The following is a 15,717-nucleotide window of genomic DNA, read 5'->3' as shown; positions in this document are numbered from 1 at the left end:
TCTGGAACATTACAGGTAAAGCAATAACATCTCCATGGAGATAAGCTGGTGGCGCATTCTTCACCAGAAAAAAGTTACCAAGTGCATCTTTAAATTTGATTAAAAACTACACAAGAAAACTTCCTCCTAGGGTACAGATTTTTCTCTTATTTATCCAGATTTGCGACTGGCACAGAAATATGAAGCTTGACAATACAGCCACCTTCTCTGTGTGCATGGCTGTTTACATAATGACTTTGTATACTCATTGACAGTGATTTGTGTTCTGGGCGTGGTAAGAGTCTGCTGTCAGCCTGGCATAAGTCACCTCCTTAAGTGCTTCATATTGAACCACAGGCACTGGCTTGGATGCCAACGACCCCCTCTGTGCCAAGGCTAGTAAACAAAAGAGCAGTGTGTTTGTACGAGGGAAAAACAGTACACAGAGGGAACAAAAAGTGCTTTACCACCGCGTCCTCGTACAGAGCTGGGTACAGAGACCTGGGTACAGAGCCCGCCACTGTCAGTAATGAGTCTTAAAAGCCATAAGAGACACAAGCTTCGCCTGCGTCATGCCACTCACGACTCAGGAAATGTAATATACTGTACCAAAGCTTTCAGACAGGTTTATGAGAGACACTTATGAGTTAATGCATCATTGTCAAATGTGGTCAGTACATTGGAATATCGAGGATGTTGTTTTTTTTTTAAATTACATTTGGTTATTAAAGGTGCACTGTGAAACTTTTCTGGTAGAGGGTCTGTCACCAGCTTCTCTTCATGGAGATGTTACCTGGAATATCATTTATCTTATTTGACTTATATTTCACTTATTTCCCTACAGAGACTAGGGCTGGGTATCATTAAGAAGTTGCCAATACAATACATACCTTGATACACAGGCCATGATACCATACATATCTCGATACAGTGCACTTTCAGTTCGATACGATACATTTCAAATCGATTCAGTACCGTTTAATAAAAAAATTATGACTAAATGATGGATGTGATACTAAAAGTGTTTGTTAAACCACTTCTTGTGCAAAATGAATATGAAACACAAACATTTTACTCATCAAATTTGTTGCATAAACAAGTTTCCTTTCAGTAACCAAACAACAAAACTGTAGCACTACAACAAAATAATTTTGTAAAATATAGCAAAAAATACTCTTTGCAATATATCGATACAGCAATCCATGATATCGATACTGTATCATCACATTAAACGATATAATATTTCGATATTTTTACACATCCCTAACAGAGACAGCAGGTGATGCCAATGACATTTCAGACAAAGCAATAACATCTCCACGGAGACAAGCAGATGGCACCCTCCACTGGAAAAGTTACACAGTGTACCTTTAAGTATATTATTTTCTATTAAAAATGGCAAAAACAGCCCTAAAAGTTGATCCAAACATAACAGAAATGCATGTGTCATTTGTCAGATATGGGTGGTCTATATATTTTTTTTAGTTTATGTTAGTATAGTTTATTTACATAAACCTCGACCAGGACGTTTTGCAGGTGTGTCGTAAAACACTATAAGCTCTTGACAAAGCACTGGCCCTATCTCGCAATAGTGCCCAGATTAGAATGGCTAATGGTAAATGCTGCAATAGAATGTGTTCTGACAATGGTGACAAATGTATTTATAAGAACCATTTCATGTAGAGACTGAATTTATTACCTATGTCAGTAAGTAATATAGGTAATATAAAGCACTCTATTGTATTTGAGGAATTCTTATATGATACAAATAAAGTCAAGGTCAGTGAAAATGAGTCATGTGTGTATTCAGCAGACACAGAGCTCAACTGTCAATATTATTTATATTATTTATGCTTTATACCATATGAGAAAATACTGGTATGCCAAAACCAAAGACTATCACTGCAAAGTAAGAACAAGAGCAAATCTACAAGAGTTTATAAATGAAGAATCCACAGCTAATAAACAGTGGATTCTACAAAACAGTCTGAAAAATTACTTTAGACATGTGTGGAGCCATTTTCATTAAAGGTCCACCTGCTTTCCTCCATGATGATGGTATTACATTGCCTGTAATATTCCACAGTATAGCATTAAAGCTATCTATCTTTCAAGGTATTTTTGAGTAATAAAAATACAACAAAAACAGATGCCAGATAACTACTTTTAATGGCATACTGTGAAACATTAGCCAGGCTGGCACCACCTAGTGCCTCCGCTCAATTTAATTTCTCTCCAGCGACTAGGTCAGGAATTGGAATACACTAGACGGTTTGCAAGAACCCCGGAAGTTATAGACAGTGTGCCGGCCAATCAGAGAAGAGCTGTAAAGCCATGACGTCAAACTCAAGTGTCTGTCTGTGTCCCTTGTGTGGTACAACACAACAGTAAGCAAAGCGGTCGAGATGGATGTAGATGAAGACATACATTCTGTGTTGGCAACGATTCCCAAGATTGAGGATTTAAAGCCAGAACAAAGAGAATGTTTGGTGAATTTTATCAAGGGGAAAGACATTATTGTCCTTCTTCCCACGGGATTTGGTGCATTACATACATCACAACCAAATAGTAGGGACTGGTTAAATAAAAAAAGTACTTGCCTACTGTCGAGCGAATTAATCATAATGCTGTGAGGTCAGGTGGTTTCCACAAAATGAAACCAGCTGATGAATAAGGCTAGTGAAACATGGCATTGTCAAAGTAATAAAATCTCCATGGACACAAGACAAATTACACAGTGCACCTTTATATAGTGAAATATCTCACTTGAATCATCTGTGTTGAATGCAGTGTTTGTTTGTTTTTTAGGTGTGTTGCTTTCTCATTTATAGTTTTTTATGCCATATCCTTATAGTACAATGAATTTGTCACATAAAACAGATTTTGGCCTCACCATCACAGCGGCAATGTCCTCGGGGCTGTCTCCGTCCAGGTCAAATTTGAATGTGACCATCTTGTCATTGTGGGTCTGAAGCTGGCACTCCACCACTCGGTCCACTTTATCAGAGAGCTGCAGAGGGACACATGAATGTAATGACTCTGGTCGGTTTACCATAAGAACACAAGGAAACAGCTAAAGGTTTCAAAACAAAAGCCTACGTCATTGTTAACAGGTGTAATCTACTGTAATAAATGTATTCTCCTGAAACCCAAGCTGTGATACCAGTATTTATTGGTTAAGAGATGGATTAGCCCCATTTTATGGTGATGAGAGCCTTGTTTAGACCCCAGGTCTAAACAAGGTCTCAGGTCTCATCACCATAAAATGGTGATGAGACCATAACATGGCTATTACCCAGTAGTAGGGTGGCAAGATTAATCACAGGACAATCCAAATTTGAATGAATACAATGAGCAAATCGCAAAAACCTGCAAATTTTAAGTACCATAATTTCTAGGGATGCACCGATACCGATACCGATACTGGTATTGAATGTGGAAGCAAATCCAGGGAAAGTTACATTATTGAGTATTGGTCCCATGATATCAGTAATGTCAGATATCAGCAGATACTTAAAGACATGGTATTGATATTGGTATCAGTGCATCCCTAATAATTTTCCCAACAAAAAAGAGAATATTCCTGTCTCTGCATTAAACTGCTAACCCTGTAGTTCAGATGTGTATAAATGTTATTATAGTGTAATGGTAGATTACAGTAACCTATATTTTATCTTTATTTGGACAGTTCTGGTCCAGACTCATCTCAGTGCTGGTTTGACCTGATTTAGTCCTGATACAGACCTGGGCTGTTCTTGGTTTAGACTTGGTTTATTCTGGGTTAGTCCTGAATTAGATTTAGTTTGAGTCTGGATCATACATTTTTCTGACTTATAGCTAGAGTTTTTAGTATCCAAATTTATACCAGACTCAGTCCTGTTCCAAAAGTGTCTCTGTCCTGGTTTGGATCTGTCTGAGTTCTTGGTTAGACCTGATGTAGTTCTGGCTCAGACCTACGTTGTTCTTGGTTTAGATTTGGTTTATCTAGTGAATCTGGGATAGTCCTGTATTAGAGCTAGTTTAAAACTGGATTATACTTCATCCTGGATTATATCTGGTATTATCAAAATGTACATGTAATTCAGTTTTGTTCCAAACATGTCTCAGTCCTGGTTTCGATCTGTCTGAATTCTTGGTTAGACCTGGTTTACGCCTAGCTCAGACTTGCATTGTTCCCGGTTTAGATTTGATACCTGGTCTTAGAAGTTGTCAAGACTTTTCTGGTGAAGTCTCAGTCCTGCTTTAAATTCGGTTAAGTATAAAAGCTTGATTTTGTCCTTCTGATATAGATTTCTTTTGTTCCTGGTTTAGTCCTGATATTGTTTTCCTATGAAACTTTTTTTAATCAAATCAAAGTTTTACGCTCCCTGCACACAGTTGACATGTTTGTTTGTATCCTGGAGTCATTATGTGACCGCACTGTGTCCCATCCACAGAGAAATGTGATGTGGTCGTCACGGGAACAACAGCACAAACGCAGACAGTGTTACATAACTGGGGCGGAGCGACACTCGTAAATAATGATTGTAAATAAACCACTTCTAATTTGATTAATTCATGAATGTTTCACAGAATAAACAGGCTCTGTACAGTTATAATACAGTCTGAATCTGCAGGACGAGGCACAAGATGAAGAAAAGTTTTTAATTACGCATGTTTTTCAAAGTGGCAGCAATGGTTCAGTAGTTCGCCCACAAGCCAACAGGTTACAAGTTTGATCCCAGCTTCGTTCAAGTGCAATCTGTTTTTAAGTCACTGGGCAAAGTACTTCTCCAACATTGCCTAGTACATAAGTTATTACAGACACTAGACACTAATGCACCTTACAAGATAGCCCTGACTTGGAACGCACTTTAGAAAACAGGGGAGGGTGGGGTCTGTTTTTAAAAACTGTATTTGACATACAATATTTTAAACTATTTATTCTTATTATTATCTGTGCTTCTGTTGACCAGGAACCAGTCTTTCTTTTCTGTGTATTTTTTATACTAAAATAACAAATAAATTCTTATTCTGATTCTGATTTTCTTAATTTATTCTTAGCATCCTAATTATTCACGATGATAAGTTTTTAAGGGCTTTTCACAATGCAGTCAAGGTAAAACTAACAACAACTAGTATGTTAACAGCACACTTCCTAATTCTTGGATAATAAAACGTTTTATATTTAGCACACAGCAATCTCATTTTAATCCTGTCTTTACTAATAGTACCTGTACTGGGATCATTTTCACTCAACTACATGGACAAAAATCAGTTACTTAAAGTACTTTTCTGAAATAAATTGATCAAATAAAAAAGCAAAAGGTAGTTTTTGTACCCCGGTGATGCGAAGTCTAGATCGTGCTCGTCTCCTGAACAGTTTGGCAGCGGTTCTTCTGGCTGCTGGTTTCTCATTCTTCTCCGTCAGACCCTCGTATCCGTCACTGAGCCCGGACATCACATCGGAGCCATAGCTGTAGAATTACACAGAACATTTAATGGGCTACTGGTTTGTAAATGTGCCCGCAAAAACCACTCGATCTTTTTCCACATTTAGAAGTCATTTGTTATAATGCTCCACAGCTGTCAAGAATTATTATTTGAATCTGGCAAACAATAATAAACACTGGGTTCTGTCGACAAAGCCAAGGATGTTCCAGGGACGGAAATTACAATCAAAATCTGTTCAACAAATGTATTTCTTTCTTTTTGGCTTTTGGCTTTTGTTTAGTTGAGTTGGCGAACAGCGTATTGAGTTGTTGAAACAGTCTCTTATGTAATGATTTATACTGGCTTGCGACCACAACAGCAAACAGGATTACCAAACAATAACGTACCCACTACTACTATTGTTATTAACAGACAATACCATCAAACTTGAAGGCACTGTACCTGTTTTTGTACTGGTTTCAAAATGTTAAAAACAAAACAAATTTCACTCTCCAGTCTAATTATTTGCCATCAAATCCATTATTAAACATAGAGAGAAAAAAGTAGAAAGATTGGAAAATGGATATGGTAGCATAATCAGCACAACTGATGTTTACTTAATTATATTAAAGGTACAGAACTTTTCAGGTGGAGAGTCTGCAACCTGCCCCATGTAGATGTTATTGCTTTCCCTGGAATGTTCCATGGTTTCAGATTAAGCATATCCATCAAGCACAGGGGCGGGCAAACTTTTTGACTTGTGGGCCACAAAGTGTTCTAAAATGTGACAGAAGGGCCGTACCAGGAGCAGATGGATGGACTTCTTTGGCAATCTACCTCATGAGAGAAAAAAATAACATGAGATATGCAGAAAAGATATCCCAAGTTATTGAAATATCCCATAATTGAAAATCATTACAAAGCATTACAACAAAATATTGTTTTTTCAAGTCCCACGGTATTTATTATTTGTTGAAATTACTTTTAAAACACTGAAAATTATTATTATTATCATTATTATTATTATTCAAATTTGGTGGGCCGGATTAAAATTTAAATTAAAGGGCTGCATATGGCCCCCGGGCAGTAGTTTACCCACCCCTGATCTACCATTTATTTATTATGAGTGTTTCTACTGCTCAAAGCTACCATAAGTTCTTCTGTGAATAAGGGCGACTCTCCACAGACTTGAATTGTAATGTAGCGTAGTGCTGTAACCTGACTGTCTCCCCCTGTGATGGATCTGTTTAATTTATACTGTGGAACATTCTGGGCAAAACAATAACATTTCCATGGAGACAAGCAAGTGGTGGACCTTTCATTAGAAATGTTACACAGTGTACATTCCTTTTAACCTTTAATCGTGAAATTTATTTGTGAGAGGTGCAGTTTTAGAGGGGTGGCTTTAAAGAAAAAACACTTATCTAGATGACTGGGCAACTTTGTCTTGATAAATAGTCTACACTATGTTTTTAATGTCGTCAGTGTAGTATTGTATAAATGAACAAATAAACTTATGAAGATATGTTTTCTCTGGATGATAATTTGAATAAGAAAGCCATTTTATAGTAATTAGCCATAGTTAAATGTCAAAAACAGACCATCAATCATCCACCCAGGCATGTAACAAAAATCTTCAAAACGTTTCCAACAAAACCTGATCCAGATGGTGAAACGTGGTGAGCAACATGTTTCTTAGAATTTGAGAACATTCTCAGTTTTTTTTTTCTCTTGGTTTCTTGAAAAGTGCTGATTGAGTTAATAGCGCCTCCAGGACTTTTTGCACCGCAGTGGCCACAGGCTCACATTTATAGGCCCACTGTTTGGCAGCGCCCAGGCTTCTATATTTAAAACCTGCTCTTTATGGGTAACTCCAGTTCAACACATTTCTCTTGGTTCGAGATCTACTTCGAAATAGACAGGGTAGATAGATAGTCCAGTGAGTCTTTTGTTGGCTGATCCACAAATACAAGGCTTTTCTCAGAACCAGGCTAAGAATATGTTGTGTATTCAGCTGATTCACTCTTAAGATGGTACTTAAAGGTGCTGTATCTTATTTTTGCAGTCTTAAAACTGTGCAAAAAAGAACTAGTTTATTCTACAAGGCCCAAATTAAGCTATTTTCCAATCTATGTTATAATCTTCAGACCTGGAGTTGTGTTTTGCTTCATTCACACATTTGTTTGAATGTTTAACACACAAACCTGCATATTTAAAACAGAAAACATCCTGTTACACCTTGTAATGTAAACAAGAAGTGCTCCACTATGTTTTAAACTCCATACACCTTTCCTAGAATCATTTTGATCATTTCAGCCCTGGAACTGACAATCTCTACTGAACTAAAGGTAAAAGGTAATTGTTAACGCCATAACTACAACTACATGCAGTTTGAGTTTGTGAATGTGGGAATGAAAACTAAATACAACACCAGGTATGTTCCTGAGCATGGCTTAAAGCTCACAAGAGTGAATTTTGCATCATATAAAACCTTTAAACAGCTTAAAGTGGTCCAGAGTTATTCCTCGCTTACCTCATGTATTCTGAGCATCCTAATTTCACTGCAATGTATTTCTAAGCACTTTTGCACAATTGTCAGAAGCCAGATCTGAGTTTTGCCATCACATTAATGCTAACAACAACTAGCATGCAAACTTGCACTTCCTGATTATTGGACATTAAAATAGTTTAGAATATATCCTGGCATATTTTGACCTCAAGAGCTGCTTATACAATATATCTGCAGTGGGTCAAGACATATTTTGATCAAATACATGGGGGAAAAAAACACGTACAGAGCCTTTAAATACACCAGATTTGCAGTATTGGTATCAACACAAAACAATCGAGATCTTGCCAGTTATTTAAAAAGTGTTGCGCCAACTGCTAGTTCAGTGCCAAATGTTTCCACCATTGAAATCTATTTTGATGCATGTCGTAAATCAATTTAAACAGTCAACAGTATTGGCCAGGAAAATAAAGGCCAGGCATTTGTCTATTTGAGCATGACAGTCTTGTGATCTGACTTGAATTTTGTCCCCATGAAGTACCCATACATCAAAATCAGGACACATTTACAATCAGGCTATTCAAAGAGTAAGTCAGACATTTGTAAACAAGTTCTCAACAATACTAGTATATACTTCTGAAATGCACTGGTTGACAATACTCATCAGAAATTATGAAGTTTTCAGGTGTTAAAAACTTCCACATTTCTTAATTGAGTGCCTTCCTTATCAGTCTCTTAGTATTTTAGCTGCTTATTTTGTTATTATATTATATTGTGATGTATGAGCTTCTGTGTACAAATAATTTCTCCTGTGGATCAATAAAGTGTGTCTAAGTAAGAAATTTACAGTTAGTACATCAAAATAACAATAAAAAAAAATTAATTAAGTCTTTTTCATTTACTCAGTGTTTCTCATTGACGGAGGGGACTATGGTGGCCACCCATTGTCTAATTTTTAATCGAAAAAGGAAAATAAATTAAACAAATAGCACGTTATGCTTTGAGAGGAATAAACATAAAGATCTATATTTAATTTGTAATCAGTGCTTTTTAGACCATTTAAGGCAGACATGTTAAACTCAGGACCGGGGGCCAAATTTGGCTTGCGATATAATTATATTTGGCCCACGAGATCATATCAAATATGTATTAGAGCTGACCCACCAACTACAGATAGACTAGAGACATTATTTATTTAAAATGTTGTTATTATTTTGTATAATGCTTGTTCTGGATTCAAGGTTTAAGCAAAACTATTATTCAACATTTATCTGAATAAGAAAAGGTTTAACATTACATTTCTCAAAAGAAGAGAAAACATGCAGATTTTGTTGAAATTTTTAATAAATATTTAGTTTGGCACACGACTTAGTCCCAGTTTTTAATTTTGGCCTCTGTCAATTTCAGTTTGACATACCTGACTTAAGGCAATACGTGACATTATCTTACAAAAGTTAAATTAAATTAAATGATTTAAATATGAATTGTTTGTTTGGACAGGACTTGACTGACAGGTGATGTTTTGTCTACCCACTGGTGTTTGTGTAGTTTTGTGTAAGTGTTAAGTGTGGAAAGAGAGGTGGGGTGTGTAACAACTGAATGTACTCTACTTAAGTACTTTAAAGGTAAAAGTATCTAGTTACATCCCCCATGGACAGACTGAGAAGGTGCAGACACATGCAAAAGACATTTCCGTCATCCTATCAATCAAAAGCTACATTTCAGACAGATTCCAGGTTATAAACTTTTCCAAACACAAAATAAACAGACTATTTCCTGGAGTTTTCACAGCTTTCACACATAGAATAAAGCATATACCCCACCAACAGTGAAAACAGAGCCTCCCCCGCGTCACATAGAATCTACATGGGTCCAAGGCAGTAAAAACATCAGGCTGCCCCACACAGCAACACAGATGTGCAGTTATATACGCAACACCATTTCTAAAGATCTCACTAGCTAACCCATATACCTGTAAGCTTCATGTCTTTTTTTTTTTTTTGTCATAGTTTTTGCCAGTGTGGAATATCTCACACTATGCTTAACTGTACAGATATTTTAATTTACTAATAATGTAGGAACAGTTATTAAATTAATACCATTTCCCAAGGACTAGCTAACCCATATACCTTTAAGCGGTGTTTACTAATATATTTTTTATAATTCTGATGCTAGTAAAACGTTTAAATTATATATATATATATATATATATATATATATATATATATATATATATATATATATATATATATATATATATATATATATATATATACATACACACACACACACACACACACATATATACATATATATATATATATATATAAAAACTATGATTCATTGTCAACTAAGCTCCTTGTGAAAAAATGTCAGTTATTTATTTTTTTTTTTATAGAAGTTCATTATATTTTCAGGAGATTTTATCAACTAAATCATTCTTAATAAATATATTTTGATGAATATACAGTACATATATGAATTGATTATTTCGTCATGCGTTAAGGCTGTAAATAGTGTAATTATTATTATTAAATGTTATGATATATTTTTATTAAAAGTAAATTGTATTTTACAAAAGTAAAGTACTAAATGAAAACATTTTAGAGGTTATGGAAATTTCAAATTGCCAAATGTTCGAACTACCTGTAAAAGTTTCTGTGTGTCTATATGTGGTGTAAAACTCTGGAACAGTCTGGATACATGTCTCGAGCAATGACAAAATATCTATAAATTGAAGTTGTTATATAAACATATGGTCTGGTCACAGTATAAAGAGAGTGGGTCTTAATATTACAACAATACTGCCTCTGTAGAGCTGCTTTATGCTTGTTGTTTCCTTACCAGTGCTGGTATGTGCTGTCTGTTATCATTGTTAGTAATACAATACAGCAATACAATTATGTTACCAATCTATAACACTGTCTCTTTGTCCGCATTTGTAAATAGTTCATATAGTTTAATGTAATGTATAGTGTAATGTAATGTCTGAAAAATTCGAAAGAAAGCTCATTGTGTTAGATTAGAAGAGGGGGGTGGGATTAAATACATTTTCTTCTTCCCACTCATTTTTGGGCCATTTTTTAAAAAAGTTTTGTTGTTGTTATTTCTGCTATGGTTTCATTAATGTTGTATGTTCTACTGTAAAATAATGTAAATATCTTACTTGCCCAAAACAAAATACATAAATCAAATCAAAATTTAAAATATATATATTTTAATCAACACTATTCAAACCTGAAGGAAGTAATTAGGAGATGATTTAATGCTGAATAAGTCGTACCTGTCCACGGGAGAGTTAAGGCCACTTGAGGGACCTGAGTTGCTGTGCTCAGTGTTGCTGGATACGGCGATGCTCTGGAAACACAGAATCAACAAAACAAATCAGAAATGCCATGTTTTGAACAGTAATGTCTATACATTATAAGCCTGATAATGTTTTTTTTTTATATAAAGCATTCGATGTCTAGATAATGTCTGGATTTTTTAAAGTGGGTCAAACTCTTGCGTGTAACAAAAGGCTTGTGGGGGATGTGAAATGGGATTTTCACTTAAGTGGCAAACATTATGAAGACACACGCACAACCCACTTTTCTTTCCCGGGCAAATTGTTCGTTTAATAGTTTTACTTCATACTGTCACACTGTTTATAATGAGACTTAATGTGACTATGTGCTTTTGTGATGCATTTTTACTATTATTTGTAGTTAAAAAAAATACAAAAAAGAGCCTAATTTTGATATTTCAAAGAATAACTATGTCCCACTTGAAATAACAAACATAAATACCACATAGACAGATAATTGAGTTTATTCATAGATTTCAGCTCATGACAAACTAGGACAATTGTTATAGCTAGTAACAGTTCAAAACAAAGTATACTGTCTTTTGAATAGCAAAAAGTCCTCAAAATGGCATCTGTACTGATAGAAACCAATGAATACTACTCAAATTAAGACTTTTCAACTTGTATATTTGGGTTTTTGTATTGCTAGTGCTTGCTAATACAGTACATTTCCTATTAGCCATGGCTACATCTATTGTTTTTTTGCACATAACTCCACAGTTTTGGGGTCCACATCACTTACCGAGGGGAAACGCAGTGCCGGTATGGCCAGTCCATTAGCTGCATGTGGGTTTGCTCGTGCCGTAGGGGGGGTCCGGGGACCTTCGAGGGGGTCCTGCAGTCCGGAGGGGCTCAGATACCCGTCCGTCTCACAGTCAGCTGTTACAACAAAGAGCGTTAGTGGTTAGCATGTGATTAGCGCCGCTCTATAGGACTGCTATCTGTGACCTGACAATGCATCAGACGACCTAAACATGAGCACATTTTTCAAACACATGACTGTAAAGACATTAGCTATTGTTTCTGTACAACAAGAAATAACTTAAAGGTGCATTGTGTAACTTTTTGGGTGAGGGTCCATCACTTGCTTGTTTCCATGGATACGTCTTTGCAAGGGTAACCAGACTTTCAAAATAAACCGGGACACACCTGAGTTGGGATCGTTGGTATCAGAGGTCGGGACTTGAGTCGACTTGAGTCAACATTTTTAGACTTGAGACTTGACTTGATAAAATGGACTAAGACTTGGGACTCGACTCGGACTTGAAGGTCAGTGACTTGAGAAGACTTCATGCTTCTCCTAAAAAAATATATATATGTTTTTAGAAAATACTTTTCTCTTTACAGGTGATAATTGCAGTGCTGAATTTAACAGGAACAAACTGGAACATTTCCCTCCTACTTCTGTTTGTACTTTGGATGGAACTGAAGTACTGTGATGCTCAAATGTACTACAGTAATATATATACATATACTATACATATAATATATATATACAGAATATACAGTAAAACAGACGGAACTACAGAGAGAACATGATCCTTCATGACAAAATAACTGTAATTTAGAGCTTTTAAATCTGAATTATTTCTATTGTGTCTGTAATGATTCACACTAAGATCTTGATAAAACAAGATAAATACTTATATAAATAATTACAATTTAGTTTAAGCCATATAAATTGCAGAATTCTAAGCTTTGGTTTAAAGATGTGAAATGACTTGAGGCTCAAAACAGATGACTTGGACTTGACTTGGATTTATGGGCCAGAGACTCGAGACTCGACTTGGACTTGCCTGTATTTGACTTGGGACTTGACTCAGACTTGAGGTCAAAGACTTGAGACTTACTTGAGACTCGCAAAACAACGACTTGGTCCCACCTCTGGTTGGTATAAATAAAATAGTGAAATAGTGAATAGTGAAAATAGCGTGTAACATTGTGCATTCTCATGTCAGTCATAATTTGAAGGACTTTTTAACAATTTATGCTCCTCTTTACTGTTGGCAGGGATCAGATTAGTCAAGAATTGTGATAGTCCTGTTTTAGTCCTGGTAGACCTGATGTACGGTAGTCCTGGTTTAGTTTTAGTTTAGTCCTGGTTTACATCAAATTAGATCAAGAAATAGGGACACCTGGGACATTTCTTTTATAAAACTGGGACAAATCACTGGTTTTGGATAAATCTGCTTTGACAGGAGACACAGGACTCAAAACTGGGACTGTCCCGGGTAAATAGGTATGTCTGGTCACCCTCGTCTTCTCTGCTTTGAATGTTCCACAGTATTAAACAGCTCTACTTTACAGTTATTCAATTACAGGTGGTTTTAAAGCTCAAAAATACCTAGAAAAACAAGTATTCTGACTGTGAGTGGGGTTGCCTCTCCACAGATCTGACCTGTAACTTGGTCTGGTTGGGTCTCCATGAAGATAGAAAGGTTTATTGCCATACTGTGAAACATTACAGACAAAGCAATAACATTTCCACAGAGAAAAAGCATTTCACGGACCCTCCAACAGAAAAGTTACACAATGCACCTTTAACATAATCTTATTAGGCAACAGCTGTGCAGACAATAATGAATAATTCTGATGGTTGGACCTAAATTATTCAGCTGACAGTATCACATAGCACTGTACAAGTTAACAAAGCAGGTCTGTCTCTGTGGAGCAATATCTGTCAAACTATTGGGCAAACTAGTCTCAGTCAACTGGTTTTTAAGGTGTGGTCTGGGGACAATTATTGGAAAGGAGACTTCATTCAGTAGAGTCTTTAACTTTCATTTAGTTACTATTAGAGAATTACACAGGTTGATCTTGGTTAAATTAAGAAATTAAGGGTGGGACTGAACCAGGACTAGACCATGACTAATCTAAGGATAAACCAAGCATTGAACAGGACCAAATCAAGTCTACATCTTTGGGCTCAAACCAGGACATGGGCGAACGATCTCTACATTTCTGCATAGTCCTGTTTTCAGTAAGGACCTGAAATCAAATAGGATTCAGGACGTAAATTATTTAGTTTTATATTATACTGTATGTGTATATTATTTGTGTTTGAGTTTAGTCCTGATTTAGTCTGGTTTAGTTTTGGTTTAATCCTGGTTTAGTTCTGTTTTAGTCTTGTTTTAGTCCTAGTTTAGTTCTGGGTTAGCCCTAGTTTAGTCCTGGTTTAGCACTTGTTTAGTCCTGGTTTAGACCTGAGTTAGTCCTGGTTTAGTCTTGGTTCATGGATGGTTTTGTCTTGGTCTAGCCCTGGTTTAGTCCTAGTTTAGTCTTGGTCAAGTACTGGTTTAGTCCTGGATTAATCTTGGTTTAGTCTTGGTTAAGCACTGGTTTAGCCCTGGTTTAGCGCTGGTTTAGTCCTAGTTTATTTGTGGTTTAATCTTGGTCTCGACCTGGTTTAGCCCTGGTTTTGTCCTGGTTTAGTCCTGGTTTAGCCCTAGTTTAATACTGGTCTAGTCCTAGTTTAGCTCTGGTTTAGTCCTGGTTTAATCCTGGTTTAATCCTGGTTTAGTCCTGGTTTAATCCTGGTCTAGTCCTGGTTTAGCCCTGGTCTAACCCTGATTTAGTCCTGGTTCAGCCCTGGTTTTGTCCTGATTTACATCCTGTTTTTGTCCACAAATTTATTTCTCTTTTTCATTTTAGACCTGCATTACTGAAAGTTTAGGCTATTCTTTAGTCCGAAACACTAAACACATACATAATTATACTGTAGACCTACACAGACCTCACTTTTGCCTCCCGTTTTACTAGAAAAAACTTTACAACCACTTCACTAGAAACTCCCAGCTCACTTCTAAATATTTTGAACTATCCCTCACCCTTGCATCCTGCCCTGGGACATCGGAAACATGAGTGAACTTTGCTATTTAATAATTAGCTTCTTACAATTAGCCGAGGACAGACTGTTGTGTCGTATGTGGAAATGCTGATCTGCCTCGGGCTCCTCCGGTTCAGGGGGAAAGGAAGACCCCACGCCCGAGTCCGCGGAGCTGGTGATGGGGGACAGTACGGGCGCAGGGGGGCTCTGCATGGGCGGAATGGGGGAGTCTGGAGAAGTGACCCCGTTGACCTGGGGTGAAGCCGGAGGTTGGGGCATCTCTGGTTCTTCCTCGATAGCTTCCTGTTCTTGTTTTCGTTTGCGCTCTTCGGCTACACGTCTTAGCTTCTCTCTCTGGCGTTTGATGGCGGACACGCGGTCCCGAATGGCCTTAGCGACGATTTTGAAGTCGGCCTCGTAAACGAAACCAAGCACCACCTGCGTCAAAACACAAAAATGTTTGATAGATAGATAGATGGCTTTATTGTCTGTCCCAGCAGGTGACAGAAATTTTTCTTTGACAAGGCACAACATTCATCACAAAGACATAGATCTGGTGGAGTTTGGAGAGACAATAAACTATCAGAGAATGCAACAGTTACAAGTGTCTTATACTTATTTGACTGAGGGCCTGTTTACACGAGA

At 36.8% G+C, this 15,717-nt stretch overlaps 1 protein-coding gene across 2 annotated transcripts in view; it reads right to left on the bottom strand.

Moving 5' to 3' along the window:
• wnk4a (WNK lysine deficient protein kinase 4a) overlaps positions 1-15,717 on the bottom strand; it is an 86,022-nt gene that overhangs the window by 18,540 nt on the left and 51,765 nt on the right. For both annotated transcript variants that reach the window (XM_020918155.2, XM_055150163.1), the window contains exons 8-12: positions 15,141-15,510; positions 11,989-12,125; positions 11,184-11,257; positions 5,300-5,435; positions 2,873-2,989 (exon numbers count right to left, since the gene is read on the bottom strand). In XM_020918155.2, coding sequence (XP_020773814.2) covers positions 2,873-2,989; positions 5,300-5,435; positions 11,184-11,257; positions 11,989-12,125; positions 15,141-15,510 — 834 coding nt within the window. The remainder of the gene's footprint in view (positions 1-2,872; positions 2,990-5,299; positions 5,436-11,183; positions 11,258-11,988; positions 12,126-15,140; positions 15,511-15,717) is intronic.

This window comes from Boleophthalmus pectinirostris, unplaced genomic scaffold, assembly GCF_026225935.1.
Source record: "Boleophthalmus pectinirostris isolate CB_2022bp ecotype Guang Dong unplaced genomic scaffold, ASM2622593v1 HiC_scaffold_14, whole genome shotgun sequence".
Lineage (NCBI taxonomy): Eukaryota > Metazoa > Chordata > Actinopteri > Gobiiformes > Gobiidae > Boleophthalmus > Boleophthalmus pectinirostris.
The sequence above is the reverse complement of the archived record's forward strand: the minus strand, read 5'-3'. Positions and strand labels throughout refer to the sequence as shown.